General features: G+C 37.6%; 1 protein-coding gene across 3 annotated transcripts in view; it reads left to right on the top strand.

Annotated features, from left to right (window-relative positions):
* Positions 1–16,736, top strand: part of hspa12a (heat shock protein 12A) — a 32,075-nt gene continuing 15,339 nt past the window's right edge. For 2 of the 3 annotated variants that reach the window (XM_043263187.1, XM_043263185.1), the window contains exons 1-6: positions 1–343; positions 12,251–12,327; positions 12,539–12,666; positions 14,473–14,659; positions 15,005–15,109; positions 15,627–15,743. In XM_043263187.1, the coding sequence (XP_043119122.1) occupies positions 301–343; positions 12,251–12,327; positions 12,539–12,666; positions 14,473–14,659; positions 15,005–15,109; positions 15,627–15,743 (657 nt within the window). In that variant the 5' untranslated portion in view covers positions 1–300. Of the gene's footprint in view, positions 344–920; positions 1,056–12,250; positions 12,328–12,538; positions 12,667–14,472; positions 14,660–15,004; positions 15,110–15,626; positions 15,744–16,736 lie in introns of those variants that run through there. The other variant, XM_043263186.1, reaches the window with a different exon arrangement.

Here is a 16,736-nt window from a genome sequence, read left to right as displayed (position 1 = left end):
TAACAGACGTAAAGTCTGGATCGGTACACTTCCTTTCCCTGGGTGTCAGGCAGCCTGAGAAAAACTCAGCTGTAGGTCAAACTCGAGAAAGTTTCTTTTAAATGCTCTCCATAGAGTTCGTCTTAAAGTATTTTAGGCTGGAAGGCTGGTGGGCGTAAGAGCCTAGTGAAGACACAGCACCGGGGGAAGTAGCCTACGCTTGAGAAGCAGACAGCTTTTCTGTAAAGAATCTAATGAGCCGCGCAAAAAGTTAAACGTCAAGTTGGATTTGGACCGCAGCAAGGAAACGTGAAGTTTTTAATGATGACCGAGAAAGAGTTGATGATAGAAGACATCATAACAGGTACGTGAAATCCTATTTAAGACTGTTTGAGCAGTTTTATTATACGGTGCAACCCGTTATCAACGCCCACAGAGTCAGAGCCCACATGGTATCATTAGTGTAAGTGTAATTATCACTAACCACTCGAAGCAGACCCATACACGGGCTTTAATAATACGTTTGTGTATCTTTGCGATGGGTTAGCTCTGTTTTGTGGCATAGATACACTGTAGATTAAAAAAAATGGGCAAATAATCAAAAATACCACAACGAAATGGTTAATTGGTTAAGTTACCATAAGCCTACGTTAAATAATATTTTAAAAGACTAATTTTCCCTGTAAAATATTCTCTGTGTGTGTGTTTGCAAGGCTTTTTACGCTGAATTATCGTTAAAATAGGACGTTATATGTTTTAATGGAACAGTTGCAACATTTTCTACTGTGTATTCCTGGAAAGCACGTTACTGTAGCCTATGCTGCAGGCAGTCTGTACCGGACGTGAATATTATATGTCATCTTGAGAATATTATTAGTCTTATCTAGTAAGAGACGTTATCCCTGCACGACTCTTTTTGGCATAACGGGGAAAAAACTGCATCGGTGTAGACTTGGATGGCAGAGATAGTAGCGGTGCAGAGTTGGGTCACGTGGTCCCGCTCCTGGGAGCTTTGAGTCAATGCAGCAAAAGTCTGCACGCTCCATCATCATCATCCCAGGTGAAGCCGGAACGAGGTAGGGCTCCTCAACCACCGACCCAAATACACCACAGGGCTTACAGACACTTTCATATCGCACGTTAAGACGGTTTAGTGCTCTTTTTGATACGTAATAATCGCATTGCAGAGAAATGTAGCAGCCTGATGCGTCTGTTTACGGCGTGGCTTTGCTATCAAACCAGCGTTTCCTACATTAGCGCGGATGCGCGTTTTGCTCGTTTTAACGTTTGGCGTGTTTCTGACAGTTCTGCGCGTTGGAAGGTAACGTTAAATGAGCGCGTGCCGCTGTCTGTCCTTTAGGAAGGACGCCAGTTTGACTGCTGATGTGATGTAATGTGATTCAGGAGGGGCATATCTCTGACACAGCAACAACATATGTGTCGTAATCATCATAAGCATGTTTTCCTAGACGTTGTTCGCGCAGTAGACATCATTAGACGGCATCAAGGTGATATTCAGAGGGAGATGCGTAACATCTTTACGACATTGCCGTCTTTTAGAACCAATCTCGAATGAATCGTTCTTTTGAATCGGATCTTTAAAAATCGGTTGCAACGGTGATTCGTTTATAAATCGCACTGCTTAGGTCCGAGCGCATCCCGAGTCAATTCGCTGACTCATTGAACCGAGAACCGATTCGCGATGGATCAAAAAGTTACTTAACTAGCCCGATAGCTGTTGTAAATCGGACTAGACGTATGTTAACTTGATTTTTTTGTTCCTTCTCAAAATAAAAAACAAAATACAGACATGTACCTTTATTCAGATTTATGAAATATTTTAAATTTAGAGCGCATAGTGGCCGTTTCTCATATCGATGGCCGCATGCTACGGAGGACGCATTTGTAGACCGCATACATCAAGTCTGATTTATTTCAGTTAACTAAGCATTATATTCGCGCGGCATAAGCATGATGCAAAAATGCACACCAAAGTAAGGACAACAGTCAAAATTATAACTGCTAATATTCTAAAATAATTCTTTATGCGGTGTGCAGCCTACAAATGCGACCTCCGGAGGATGCATACTTCCGTTTGTGAAACGGCCAGAATTCCACGCCGAGATACCGGAGACCACGTGATGACGCAGTTTGAATCAGAGCTGAATCATGTTTGAATCGTTCTTCGAAAAGAACTACCCAAAAGAATCGATTCGCGGAAATGAGTGGAACTGTAAACGTTTAAATAGTTCAGGATGTTGCAGGTCTGACACCGACGTGCTAATTGCACCACGCCAGGAAATTTGCATAGGAGCATTGAACTTGCTGCCAAATGTTTTGTTGGACCATTTGGCTGCTGAAATGTGCAAATTAACTTTATAATGTCCTTAAATTGACAATTTGTCCACATGTGCTGCCTGGAGTGTTTGTTTGCAGCAGTTTTAACCTTTGCGTCGCCAGCCTCTGGTCAGGGTGCCAATAGCAGAATAAAAACATGTCCTCCCCCTCAGCACATTCCCACGGTGGCACTTCGGGCCTCGAGTATAAAGCAGTCATTGTTCGAGTAAAGGGGAAAAGGCCTCATAGGTAGCGCGTGGAGGCGGGTACAGAAGAGAAGACTAGGCCCAGAAATGGTTATTAGATGGGTAGTCATGCATGTCGCATGTGGAGGCCTTATATAAACAATATGGCTTTCAAACTTTAGGTATTTTGATATTTTATGCGTCTTCACTCTACTGAGACTCTGAGGTTACTTTGCTGCGTTGGTTGATTTTATGCCGTTTTGTGAATATAAACATCTCTGAAGTTGATGCTTGCATAAGGCTCCGTTTTATGCACTTTCACTGTACAGCTTCTTTTTCTTTTCGATGCTTTGCATCTGGCCACTGAGGAAGTAAAAAGAATACAATTTGTGATTTTGGAAATAATAAAATAACCAGTTGCAAAAGAAAATAATATGGATAAAGACAATCACACTGATGCATATAATTGCATTTGGCGTTTTACATATTTGGTTTAGGAAAGGTTCACCAAGAAATTTGGAGTGGGAAAAATAGCTTTCGCTCATTGCTAGTAAATTTCACCACAGAAATACAAAGAAATTGCAATTAACATGATTAAACTTGAAATTTTAAAACAGAAAAACATAAATAATATTATTTTCTTGTTAAATGTGCACAAATAATAAGGGTTATTATGTTTAACTAAAACTGAAACAACAATTTTTAATTAATATTTTGTTACTTGAAATATAATATTAAAAAGTCTTTTTATCTAGTTGCCAAGGCAGTAGCTACATAAAAAGTACAAAAATGCTAAAACTTTAAGTAAATTTCACACTGCAAAGAAAAGCATTTTTTAAAAGATTGTTGTTGTTGTTTTTTACAGCGTATTTGAATCTGTATCTGTATTGGAAACGGACAAATCCACTATGTTTGTGACCATGTGCCACACAATAGCATCTCTTTCTTGGCAAGCATGCACTTGGAGGCTGAAAGCATGGGTGGAGATGATGGTTGCAGTGCACTGACTGGTGCAGTTAAACAGTCTGATGCACGTGGCTGGGGCAGGACTGCTTAGTCAGCATGGTTGGGATATAGGGTATTCATGTCTGTCTGCAGCATTCATGCATTCAAACACACACACACACGCACAAACTGTGACCAGCTATCGCCAAATACACAGATGTTTAACAAACAAACATACACAAACTAACACATGCACACCCAGAAACCCATAACTCTGGACTCAACAGTATGATGTGAAAGTGGAGATGATGTCCGCTGTCAGGGTGTGGCCACAAGATGTGATGTGGATCCACATCTGTTTAAATAGTTCAGACACATGGCTGAGGAGAGAATATGTAGTGATGGGATTTGCCTTTAGAAAAAATGAGCAAAGAAACCACTTCACTCGCTTCACATGCATTTTTTTGCTAGATCTAAAAATGCATGTGCATTTTATTAACCAGTGCAGTATTCACTGCATTCCATCATGTGTTCTGTGAGTAAATTGCAAAGCTTGTCCTTGCAGTCTAGCAGATACTTAGCTAGTTGGGGGTGTCTGGGTCCCTGGGTGTGTGTTTTGGAGAGGTTGGACGACGGGGTGATGTAATTTAAAGCGGAGCCATTAGCGTCTCCGTTTGAGGTCAGCTCAATGGCTTTTAGCTTCTCACACACGTTCGCTTAGAACAGCTTAATTTGATGAGTCCTGTCTGTGGTCAGCATCTGTGTAGGTCAGACTCACTCTCGTTCTCTCTCGTTTGCTGTTTCCTTTCCTTGGAGTTCTTCTGTAACACAAAGAGTGCAAGGCTTTGCTCTTCAAAATGTGTGCGCTTAAAGGTTTAGACTTGGACCTTTATATTTGGTTTAAATGTTTTTTAGGCCTTAATTGCAACTTGAAAGTCCTTTTATTGTGAGATTAAATCTCTGGCTTTGAATATAAATCTTTTGAAGATGAAATGACTGCAGAGTTTTGAGGCAGGAAAACTTGCAGATGGGGACGGAGAGCTGTCTTTTTGCTGTTTAATTGAAAAACGTGCTGTGAATGATGTAGACTTTTGGAAGCCTGCTACGACACTCACAAAAGCCCAAAAATTCTGTTCTGGCATTACGTCATGGTATAGGTATTAGCTGCGGTTGCCTCGGTCCCCAAAGGGAATGAGAGGGAAGTTGTAGAAGGGGAGCAGGGGAGGCTTTAATGTCAACAGACTATCCACATGATAATGGGAATGTTACGCCTTTGGAGTGTTATACTAAAAACCTATATGAAGCCTCAAAACTGAATAAATAAATCACTTCTTAGCAACCCTTATACGCTTTTATTTACAATATGTGTTTGCCAAGACACAGTCAGTCAGGCCAAGGAGACTCCACCCAGCACATATGTTCTCATCCGTGATATTTATCCCAGTAAATCATGTTTATCTAGGCAGTTTCACAGCTAGACTGTTTATTAAAAAGCTTAATTTTCCACCTTAAACTAAACCTAAGTGAGTAAAACAAATTCTAAGTCGTTTAAAATATTTAAAATGTTTTTCAAAGAATTTTATCTTCAACAAGGCTGCATTTATTTAATCAGAACATTTAGTGAATAGTTATATTATGAAATATTTTTTACAATTTTAAAAAGTGGTGTGCTGAAAAAGCTGAATTTTCAGCAACTATTACTTAAGTCTTCAGCGTCATAAGATCCTTCAGAATATGTCTTATTATTATCTCATTTTAAAACAGTTGTAGAAACTGTGAAGTTTGTCAGGTTTCTTTCATGAATAGAAAGTTTAAAATGACAACATTTATATGAAATATATATTTTAGTGACTTCTTACTAGATAAAGGTATACATTTTTCTTTAAATACAAATATTACTTAACCCAAACTTTTAAACAGTTTGTAACAGCACAAACTTTAAGAATATATTAGAGTAAATTTACTTTTATTTTATTCAAATTCAAATTCTGAACAATTGTAATCATTACCAAACTTCGAATACAAGCTTAGCAGACATCATATCTTAATAGGTGCTGCATTTGATTTAACACAAACTCTGTGTTAGTATGGCCACTAAATCTATTTCTAGACAGACCTTGGATAAAATATAAAATATACAAATTTACAATAAATCCTGTCAACGGGGGAAGTTGCACTTTCTGATATCTTTCAGTAAAGGGCAGATGTTTATGTTGTTCAACCTGCATGATCAAATGAGTTTTTTTATGACCTAATTCATTTCTGAATCTTGACTAGTGTTGTTCATAGAGTTACTAGGTCTGTCATGCAGTGTGCTGGTGGCTCACTTTGCTTTGGAGAGGGTTTGAATAATTTCACATTTGTTTGAATTATTCATATACCCCTTTCAGTAGTATCTGGAGAGATGGTGTGGCCAAGCGCGTGGATATTACTCAGTCCAGAGACAAATGTATCTTCAGGTTGGAAAGAAAAAGATGTGGATGTGTTTTGCCAGATCTAAGACTTTTTATTGGCACATTTGTGCTGCCTCGGACCAGATGGCATTTCTGTGAAAATGTGGTCTTATTTTTGTAGTGTTCAGAAAAAGGGTGGGCGTGAAAAGAAGCATTTACATGCCGCCAAGAAGCCTTGATTCGTTGTAGTGAATTCCCCATAGGCCTGACTGCACTATGTAAGGAAAAACGACCCCACCAGCGTGAAGAGAAATGCCAATAATCCAGTCAAGCTGTGTCTGGCCTTCAGTCTCAGGGGCAATGGGGGGAGATGTATGGATATATATATCCTCTGTAGCTGTAGTGGCGTTACAGGGAAGCATGTACTTCAAGTGTATGAAGCAGAGCTTAGTTTGACCTTCAGAGCATGACTGCAGGAATCTAGACTATTTATGTGGATTTTAAATGAATAGGATGTGATAATAGGCTTAATTTAAGATCTGTTTATAGTCAGCTAATAGTCAACTTAAAGAATAAATCATAAAAAAAAATTGTTTATCTACCCCTCACATTGTTCAAAACTTGTACGACTTAATTTTTTCTGAGGACCAAAGAAAATATTTTGAAGAACGTAGTGAGCTAGACAGTTTTGATTACCATCGACTTCCATTGTATGGGCAAAAAATACATTAATTTTTTTTTTTGCATTAACATGGACAACGTCACTTTATAGTCATTTAGATGAATCAAAATGATTTTGGTGGTGATTGACGGAATGTGTCAGATAGCAGAGATAAACTTGTTTTGAATGAAATGTTTTTCAAGCAGACTCACGGTCTATTGAAAGTTGCTGATTGACCATTTACTGTGGATTGTGTCATTTGCGATTGTTTGAGAGGTTTTCCTTACGCTTTGTGCAGCAGCTGTAATCAGGCTGTCCGAATCCAGATGCACAGGAAGGAAGACTATTGTAACTCCAAGAGGCCATTTTTAGAATTTCCTCACGGAGACACAACAAGCTCATGAGCACACATACAAATACAGAGACTTTCAACTTTGGGCTGTCTTCCTCTCTTTCAAAAGACTACCTTTCTTTATTGTTCGTCAGGAGTCGGTGCATGTTTGGCATTTTAAACTGTCTGTGTTCTCCTGGGGTGCACAGGCCAGTGCGTTCAGCTCCAGTCAGAAAGGTTAATTACTTTAGTCATCATGTTACATCTTTAAGGATTCTTTTTTTTTATTAACAGCTGCTGTTATTATTACCTGCTGTAATAGCTTTGGTAAGATAACTATGAAAAAAAACATCCTAAACCAGCCAAAGCTTGTCATTAGACGTGCATTCCATATATCTGTCTGTACTCATTTTTTTCTGTATTTTATATTTACCTACAATATTTCCAGCAGATTAGAGTTGATTTTTGAAAGAAGTCTTTTATATGCACCAAGGCTACATTTATTTGATATAAAAAGCAGTCATTTTATTCCTGTTGTGAGAAAGTTTAAAAAAAAACCATTTCCTCTTCTTATCATTGTTGAAAACATCTTAATATTTTTCTGAAAGCAGACACATTTTTCCATGCTTTGATGAATACACATTTAAAAAAAAAACCATGAAATCTTTTGTAACATTATATATGTCTTAATTTATGTCTCTATTGAGCCATTTTTAATGTGCCCTTGCTGAAGAAAAGTATTCATTTCTTTCAAAAACTGTGAATCAGTATCAGACAGACAGGTTTTGAAACCCACAACAACTTTAATCAGTTTCATTATTTTACACCAGACAGACATGATTACATTGAGAAAGAATCCTGACGTCTTTCATTCACGCCCGCCTAGTGAACTGATGGCAGTTTTGCAGAATCATCCCACAGAGCTTACACGGATCCGTTTGACTGACACAGCCGCTGGATCTTGCTGAGTTCACAGGTGATTCTGATCTCTCAACTTCACTGGTATTACATTACAAAGAGAAAGCTGCTCTGCTGTGTAGATGACCGCCGGTTACACCTCTATCCAGCGCTGCAAAAAATCAATGCTCTCTCTCTGCTCCTGCTCTCAGTATGTATCGTGTATCTCTGAGGTAGTGGGACACTGGCATCGATTAGGGAGGAGACTGTTGGGATGAGATGATGCGTCATATGCCCCTCTTAAAAGCATCTGCGACGCTATTTATGATTTATGGCTTGCGGTTTAGGGGTGTGACCGAGTTGGAGATGCAGATGTCGAAACACTCATGTGTAATGTAATGGGAGTTTTCTGCACTTTCTGAACCCTCAATTTTTTATTTTTTTTTCTCCAAACTTCACATTCCAGCATTATGAGATGAGAGGAAATCCTACAGACGCATTCTTTCATACTATTCGTCCTGTCTGAGTCTGAAACTTTCAGATATAGGCATATTCATTAGGCCTGTATCAAGCAAAAATCGCTATATAGATTTTTTTAAACGATGCAGTTGTCTTGTCTGTCTCTGATTTTAACATCTAAACGGTGTCATGTATACATTTTAGCGCTTAATGAAGCAATTGTTTAGGATTTTGGCCAGTTGTCATGCATGGGTTGTCTAAAATGGTCCCTGTGAAGAAAAGTGAGAGTGTCCCTTATTTTCCTCTGCTGACATTAACAACCCTAACCGAGAGAGAGAGACTAATAAGATTGCAGCGGTCGCAGCTGTTGCGCAGCTTCTCTCACCCACTGTGTGTGGGATGTGTGTTTGTGTATGAATGTAAGTGTTTGTGAGTGAATAGGGCCAGCTGGAGACAGTGAGTGCGAGCGAGAGGATGGCCGGCTGTGTTTGTTTTTTTGGCATTCGCGGGACTCCGTCTCTGAATGGACCTTCACATACACGTGAACTGGAGCAGTCCTGCCCTGTCATTGGCCCCTCTTTGAGACGGCTTGCCTCGGTAGTTGTTTGTGGTCTGTTTAGCTGGAGTTCAGTGCGTTTAGCTTAGCCTTGAAAAATCAGTTGTTGATTCTGTTCACACAGAATTCATTAGTAAGTGCTAGTGAATAATATAGTCTAATAAAATTGATCAAAAACACTTGTTGTACGGTTTGAGAGATGCATACATTTTATGTTTTTCCTTTTTCTGATCTGGTTTCACTTACTAGGGAATTCTCAACTTGACATCATGATGGATTTGCTTTTCTTTATCTCTGCATTTGGTTATTATTTTTGGAAAACGTTCAAAACAAAAGTTACAGAGCAAGCAGTCATTTGTTTCAGGCATGGTGAGATTTGATTTAAACTGTGAAGAAAAAAAAAATTGAATAATTCAAAATGAAATAAAACTGTAGTGTGTTATCCAAAGATGTAATATTTTACAGATGGGTTTGTCTTGTCCTTTCTATTTGTGTATGCCATAATATTGTTAACCATATTAATGGCACTTGTAGTTTGAAGTTCTAACACCCCAGTTACTGTTATAATGCTCTTTTGAAGATGAAGTATATGAGCATAAACTCTAAAACATTTTATTAATATGACATGTCGTTTAATGAGGTTATGATTAGGAATTAATGAGTTTTCACTTTATAATATTGCAATTAATTGGGTGTCAATCTGTTTTTTGGGTTTTTTTTCCTTGCCAAATTCCCTTTAGCCTACTTTAGTTCTGACTTTGCTTTGAGTAAGAAAATAATGGTGCCATGAACATTGCACATTTGTATTTTTATTTATTTATTTTTATTTTTTTGTCCTGCGTTGTCAGACAGCAGTGTTGGGAAATCATTCTACATTATTGTTTGTTTTTCCTTTTTTTATTCTCTTTTGTCTGGGGAATTGGGGCAAAGGAAATAAAAGTTGCTTAGTGAAGAGTGGGGGGAAAAAGAAAAGGAACAATGATTTTTGAGAAAGGCGGAAAAAAATTCGGTATGCTTTTTTGAATATGTAATTATCAATAATAAACTAAAAAAAAAAAAATGGGAAAGTGTCATTGATGGTTGACGTTGTATTCAAATATATATCGCAGCTCTCTGATTCCCTCTCTTTACTTTGACTCAAATATGTCAGTGTTGCATATTTTATAGATAACTGATTCCAGACCTAAATCCACTTTTGTCTGTGCATGTCAGTGGTCCATATGTCTCTTAGCTCTATTATTTCTTTGTACTGAGCTGCTTGGAATTCCTCTGAATTTGTAATTCCACAGAGGAGGTATGACCTCTGACTCCTCCTGCTTCCTGTCAGAAATTTGTATAACATTCCGAAACGGAGCTTGAACACCCGTTCATTCGCTCCCTTTCTCATGCGGACAAGAGGAGGGGTGAAAACAGGATACTCAACTATTTTTTCGGTCATCTCTCCATCCTCTGTCTGATTTGTTTATTTTCGCTGTTAGAATCCACGCATATGTAATGGCACTAGCATGTGTGATCACCTTATTGAAATAGTCTTTTTGCTTTCAGTGTTTTTAGAAACTTTAGATGTAAGCTGGATTTGGGCTTTCTCAATAAACCTGCTGAGCAAATCATTCCAAATTTTACCCAATAATAATAATAATAATAATAATAATAATCTAAATGGCCAAGAATTTGAAGTGAGAACTTTTGTTGTATATTTACTGTGTTATTATTGTGTTAAAACAACTCAATATGTCAGCCAATTCTGAGTAAAAGAATTGATTTATATGTTTTTTTTTTTTCTTGTTGACAATAATTTGTGGCACATCCATTCAGGTCAGACTGCAGATAAATTCGTTGTCATGCTTATGTGTAAATAAGGCTTTAAAACAGCAGGAAAATCAAAGGAATTGGTCCGTTTCGCACTCTGGCCATAATGCAAGTAATTTTCCACCATTTATGCCCATTTTCTGCTTTCCAATTCCCACACATGTTTGGATCCTCTGTTGTGACTTAAAGAGTCTCATTGAAAAGCCATGTAATACACACACACACACACACACGTACAAAACACAATCACAGCCCTAATCAAGTAGCTCTCAATCAGCCACCAGAGAGACGTTTGCCATTGATGTCGAGTAATTACCCTTGCGCAACTTTAATGTGTTATAATGAAGTCCCTGTACAGTGAGCCGTGTTGCCATGTAAACAAACTTAAGTTCCTTTAACCTGCAAATCCATTCGTGGAAAAGTATAAAAAGACGGTCAAGTGTATGTTTCTGAATAACACTTCACTTATAGGCGTTTATCATTATAGACAATCATTTTACTCCTTCAGTATTGATTTTGACGTTCCATTGTCCCATTTTAAAATCAATCTCGGTAGCTGCAGCTCGTGTATGCGGTGAGTGGTTGAAATGAAGTGCGAGCCGCAGGTAGCCAGTCACTCAACCCGTAATTACTCGCTGAAGAGAGCCACGCTCATTCTGTTCACTCCGGCGCTCAGTATGGGGTAAAGGCTGGAAAAAAGGATGAACACTCAGAAAAACGCGGCGTCCCACGGAGCGAGGAACCGGGGCGCTCGTTTAGCGTTCAGGGTGCTCAGCATCCGAGTGTTTTAGCGAAGCTATTAGGCCCGGCTAATGAGGACGGCGGGAATGGACAAATACAACCTCTAATTCGATTCAAATGTCAGTGTGGAGGGGAGCAGCTGTTGCTGTAGTGGTCTAAAGCTCTTAAAGGATTTGATGATTTTATGACCAAATAATGTAAAATGTTAGACATAAGCGATGTTATATAAAAAAAAAAAAGTATGGCCAAATGAATGGTCTTTCAGACAAATTCGTTGAACATTAATTGAGGCTTTTAAGTCTCGTTCCCACTGAAAATAATTTCTAGTGAAGAATCACCATTGATTGTGCCACTTAGTTCTGTTCTCCATTTGTGACCATGAAACTGAGCCCTAGAGTGCTTCTGAGCACCATTTAATTGGATTTTTGGGAATGTTTTAGAAGTTTAGTAGACATTGGTGAGGTGTTCATTTACAAAAATATACCATAGCAGCTATAGATTTCTTTAGGGCAAACAAAAAACATTTTCAAACTTGTCTTGTTACAAATGACCCAACATAAAACCGAGAAACACATGCTACTAGACCGAAAGTACGGCCACATTTACAGTGGTTTGATTTAAATTTCCAAGCAAAATCTAGTAATTTCTATAGGAATACACAAAAGATTTTGCAACAGGTTCAAGTTTGTAATGTGGATTCACCAAAAGAATGCTGCTTGGTTTGATTCTTCTTTGTGAGCTATACTTTATTTCTTTTACAGTACTTAGTACTTCATTTACATTTCTACGCCTTAATAAAGCCACAACATGTTATTTCTCAATAGACAAACCAACAGAAAAATGCTTGTATGATGGCTAACAAAAAGAAAAGAAAATATTAACATGACTACAGGCATGTCCTTGTAGTTTGATTGTTTGGTTTATCAATGTTCTGTCTTTCTTTCTTTCACTTTGCAGATGCAATGGCCACTCCATCTCCAGCCAAGAGTATGGGCGACCCAGGCATCACGCCACTTTCCCCCACACACATACTGGTGAGCTCTGCGTTTTACTGCCAGCATGACGTCACCCATTACATGAGAGAAATATCCAGCGTGCAAATGTGGCTTTAATGGAACATCTTATTTACACTGAGCTGCAATTACATGCAACAATTTAATGCTTGACATATACTTGAGAGCATCTTTCCCTTTTTCCACTTCCCTCATTTTCCCTCTGCTTCTTTTCCCTCTTTTCTTTCTACAGAAGGACTCGGAAGAGAATGAGCCTACGAGACACCCCTATGTGGTGGTGATGGCCATCGACTTCGGCACCACCTCCAGTGGCTACGCATATGCCTTCACTAAAGAGCCAGAGTGCATTCACACTATGAGGTGAGAGAAAAGGTGCAGAGAGGGGGAGTGGGGGATGTTTATGTGAAAGAATAGATAAAATGTGATATAAACAGGCCCAGAAGTAATCTGCAGACATTTTTTGCTTGTGATTTTATTTTATTTTTAGTGTTTGTTTTTTTTTGTGGGGTAAAAAAAAAAAAAAATAGTATAAAAAAATATTATAAAAACTAAAATTCAAATAAAATTATATACTTTTTAAAAGTAATTATTTTTCCTTTTAATTTGTTTATTAAAATTAAGGGGGAAAAAATCTTGCTGGAGTAATGGATTACCATTTCTAGTTAGCCTGCGTAGTTCATCTCTTCTGCAGACATTAATTTGATTGTCCATCCATTAGACAGTCACGTCTCTATTTCAGTCAAACTCACAGGCGTCTTTCTTTCTGGGCACTTATGCCGCATTAAAAATGATTAGATATTAGAACTGTGTATCATGTGTATCTGTGTGTTGTATATGAGGATGAACCCACAGCTGCTTTGTTACCCTGACCTGATCTACTTGGTCATGTGACCTTTGACTCTGAGGTCAGCTCTCCAGAGTACCTGCTAGGGAGAGACAGTCACGTGTTTCCCGCCCAAATGGGCATGTGCGCTTAATTTTAGGCATCAGACTCATTATGAAAGTTCTAAGTAGCATTCTTGTGGATTAGTTAGAAATAGGATTCTAAAAAAAGTACATCTATATAGAGTTTTTCTAATATATATTCACATATTTGAATAAACAATTGTTCAAGTAGTGAGTGTAGTTGTTTAAGTACTTGTGAGTGTAATTGGAGATAAATAAATCTAAAGATGGCTTTTTCTATTGAAACTTAAAGGCCTATATATATATACAATAGGAATATGTTAGCATTATCTGTAGTTTTCCATGGCTATAGTGTTCATAGTTTTATGAACACAGTACATTGGGAGATTTGCACTTCTTTTGAAAGGAAAGTTTTTGCTACTAGAGTTCTACAGAAACAACACAAATAGCCCAAGGGCTCTGAGATTATTTGGGTTGAACTGATAGTCTAGTCTCATAATCTTTACACAAACACAGCTTTCCTTTTAAAAACTCACAAAACTCTTTTACTAAATCTATTTAAAGTCAGGAAGACAGCTGCTTTGAGTTGGTTAACAGGAGATGAAAAGATTGCCTCACAGGCTCTCCTGATTGCACAGAAAGTTATTTTTTAGTTTGTTTGCGGAGACTGAAATTGTTAGCTCTGATGAACCATAACCTTATGAACTGTGCCAATTTCCTTTTTTTTTTTTTTTTTTAAGATGTGGAACCCAAAATATATTTAGAAATCTAACAAAATATCAAATCAAGTGGCAAGCATATGACTTTTTTCCATTTTTGAAGAGCTAAATTGCCAATTTTGCAGTCATTTTTACTGGTTAATCTCAGTATAATTTTAGTGGGTCTATAAAATCGCTTCTTTATTATAGGGTGTATTAAATCAGAACTCTAATATGATCATTTTGGTTTTCTATGCTCAGACAGTCTGTAGTCAGACTGCTTGTTCTGCTTTGCACTGAGGTGCTTCGTTCTGGAAGTAAAAGCCCATGAATATTTTAAATGCCTCTGTCTCTGTACAATGCTTGTGCTGGTTTTATGACTGCCTGGATAAGGATAATGAGGATGATGATGCTCAGTTGGGTTGAGTGATATTTTAGGTCATCTTAGGTCAGTTGTCTCTTAATTAGGAGAAGCTGTGAAAACTACAACAACTCCAAACTCAACCTCCCATTTGTTGATTTTTTTTTTTTTTTTTTTTTTTTTTTTTTTCTTTGTTGCTAGGCGCTGGGAGGGTGGTGACCCAGGGGTGTCCAATCAGAAGACGCCCACCACCATTCTGCTGAGTCCAGACAGGAAGTTCCACAGTTTTGGTTACGCAGCACGAGATTTTTACCACGACCTGGATCCCACCGAGTCTAAGCAATGGCTCTACCTGGAGAAGTTTAAAATGAAACTACACACCACTGCAGTAAGGACGCACCCGTACAACATACATATATGCATTTATTCATTAGAAGTGTGAGGTGATGCTTCATGCCCAACAATGCCAAGATATATATTTAAATATTAGAGGTTATTGCATAACGTATATAATAACTAATGCAAACAAAAGTTTAACTCATTGCTAATAGGTTAACCAGTCAAAGCTGGAAAAATTGGAATAATGCTGTTAATGAGTTTTTACTCCTACGGAGTATATTTTATTCATTGTGAATGTGGTCACAAGTCTATCAAGTGTACAAAATAATTTGAATTGATATGTCATGCTATTTCTTATTTCTGAGAGGCATTATTGTCATTTTATCTTCTTTAGAATCTGTCCATCGATACAGATTTACATGCTGCCAATGGGAAAAAGGTGAAAGCTCTGGATATTTTTGCTTATGCTCTGGCCTTTTTTAAGGAGCAGGCTCTTAAGGTATGTTTTATCATCATCATCAATATCAATATTTTGTTTCTTTTTATATTTTTACAAGTCACTTATGCTCATTAATGCTGCATTTGTATATAGCAAATACACAGAAAATTGTAAAATGTGAAATATTATATAGTAAATATTAAACATTAAACAAGTAATTTTCCAATTTTAATATATTTGAACATGTAATTTTGTCTTATAAATGCAAAGCTGAATTTAGCCCAGTGTTTACGGTCACGTGATCCTGCAGAAATCAATCTAATTTACTGATTTGATACTGAACGCACTTCTTGCGCTGAAAACAGTTGTGCTATTTAGATTTTAAACGCGTTTCATTTATTTGTAATGCTAAATTTAATTTCAGGATGCTATGATGAATAGAATGTTCAAAAGATCAGCATTTATTTGAAATACAAACTTTTGTAATAGTATCTGTCACTTGACCAGTTTAATTGTCTACCTGCTAAATAAAATATCTCAAATTCATCAGCGTGCTAAAAATGTTTTTTGGATACAGGAGCTGAGTGACCAAGCAGGGGCAGATTTTGATAATGCTGATGTCAGATGGGTCATCACAGTACCGGCCATCTGGAAAATGCCGGCTAAGCAGTTTATGAGAGAGGCAGCATATAAGGTATAACATTTCTTTCTTACAGCCACATATGCACAAAAATGTCTCGCTTTGAATAACAACCTACTTTGTGTTTTGAAATTGGAGAGAGCTCTGTTTATAATGTGCTTTCTATTAATGTAATGATTCAAGAATTTTCACACAAGTTTGAAAGTTGTTCAAATCCCTAGAGGAAGTTTGTAGGTACTGCAGCACTGAGTTGTGCTGTGAACTTCCTCAAGTGTTAGTAAGAGAGAGAGGAGGAGGTCAAAGAGCACTGTTTTGCTGCCATTTCCATCTGAAATAGAAAAGGAATGAGATACACAGAAATGCAGGATGTAAAGAGGAAAAGTGAAGGGATTAAAGGAAAAGGAAAAGGAAAGACAATGATCTCACCTCCTAGATACAAGCCACTGTTTTTCTGTTTTCACTGACTCTCATGATTCCTCATAAAGACCCCACACACTGGAACTGTATCGCTCACTCTGTGTTTGACTCTGTTACGTCATTGTGTGTGTGTGCGTGTGTGTGTGTAGGCTATGTATTTGAGCTGTAATAATAATAATAACAGATGTAAGGTCACAGGTGACCTGATTACAAGTGGCTAGGCAGATCGCTGCTTATACCAGATATAAATGTATCACACGCTACTAATATTACCTAGAAAGGTCTTAGCGCACCGGTTGGTTAACAATTCAATAATCCTTGAATTGTATCCAGGATGCATCAGGACAGATTTATGTTTCCCATATAAATGTGATGTGGTCACAGGTGTTTTTCTACCCATTTGCACAAGTACTTAGTATTGATCCCTTGTGACTGGATGCTAGAGGTGGGAGCAGGTGTAAATAAATGCAGCAGGCAAGTCAAAAGGAAAGAGAAATAAGACAAAACCTTGATAAAACAAATGAATCAAAGAGAATATTAAGCTATTATTGCTGCTTATTCTGTTGTGAAATATGTAAATATACTTAAAGCGTAATTATGGATTTTTTTTTTTATTTAAACGCACTAAAA

This window comes from Puntigrus tetrazona, chromosome 17, assembly GCF_018831695.1.
Source record: "Puntigrus tetrazona isolate hp1 chromosome 17, ASM1883169v1, whole genome shotgun sequence".
Classification (NCBI taxonomy): Eukaryota; Metazoa; Chordata; class Actinopteri; order Cypriniformes; family Cyprinidae; genus Puntigrus; species Puntigrus tetrazona.
The sequence above is the reverse complement of the archived record's forward strand: the minus strand, read 5'-3'. Positions and strand labels throughout refer to the sequence as shown.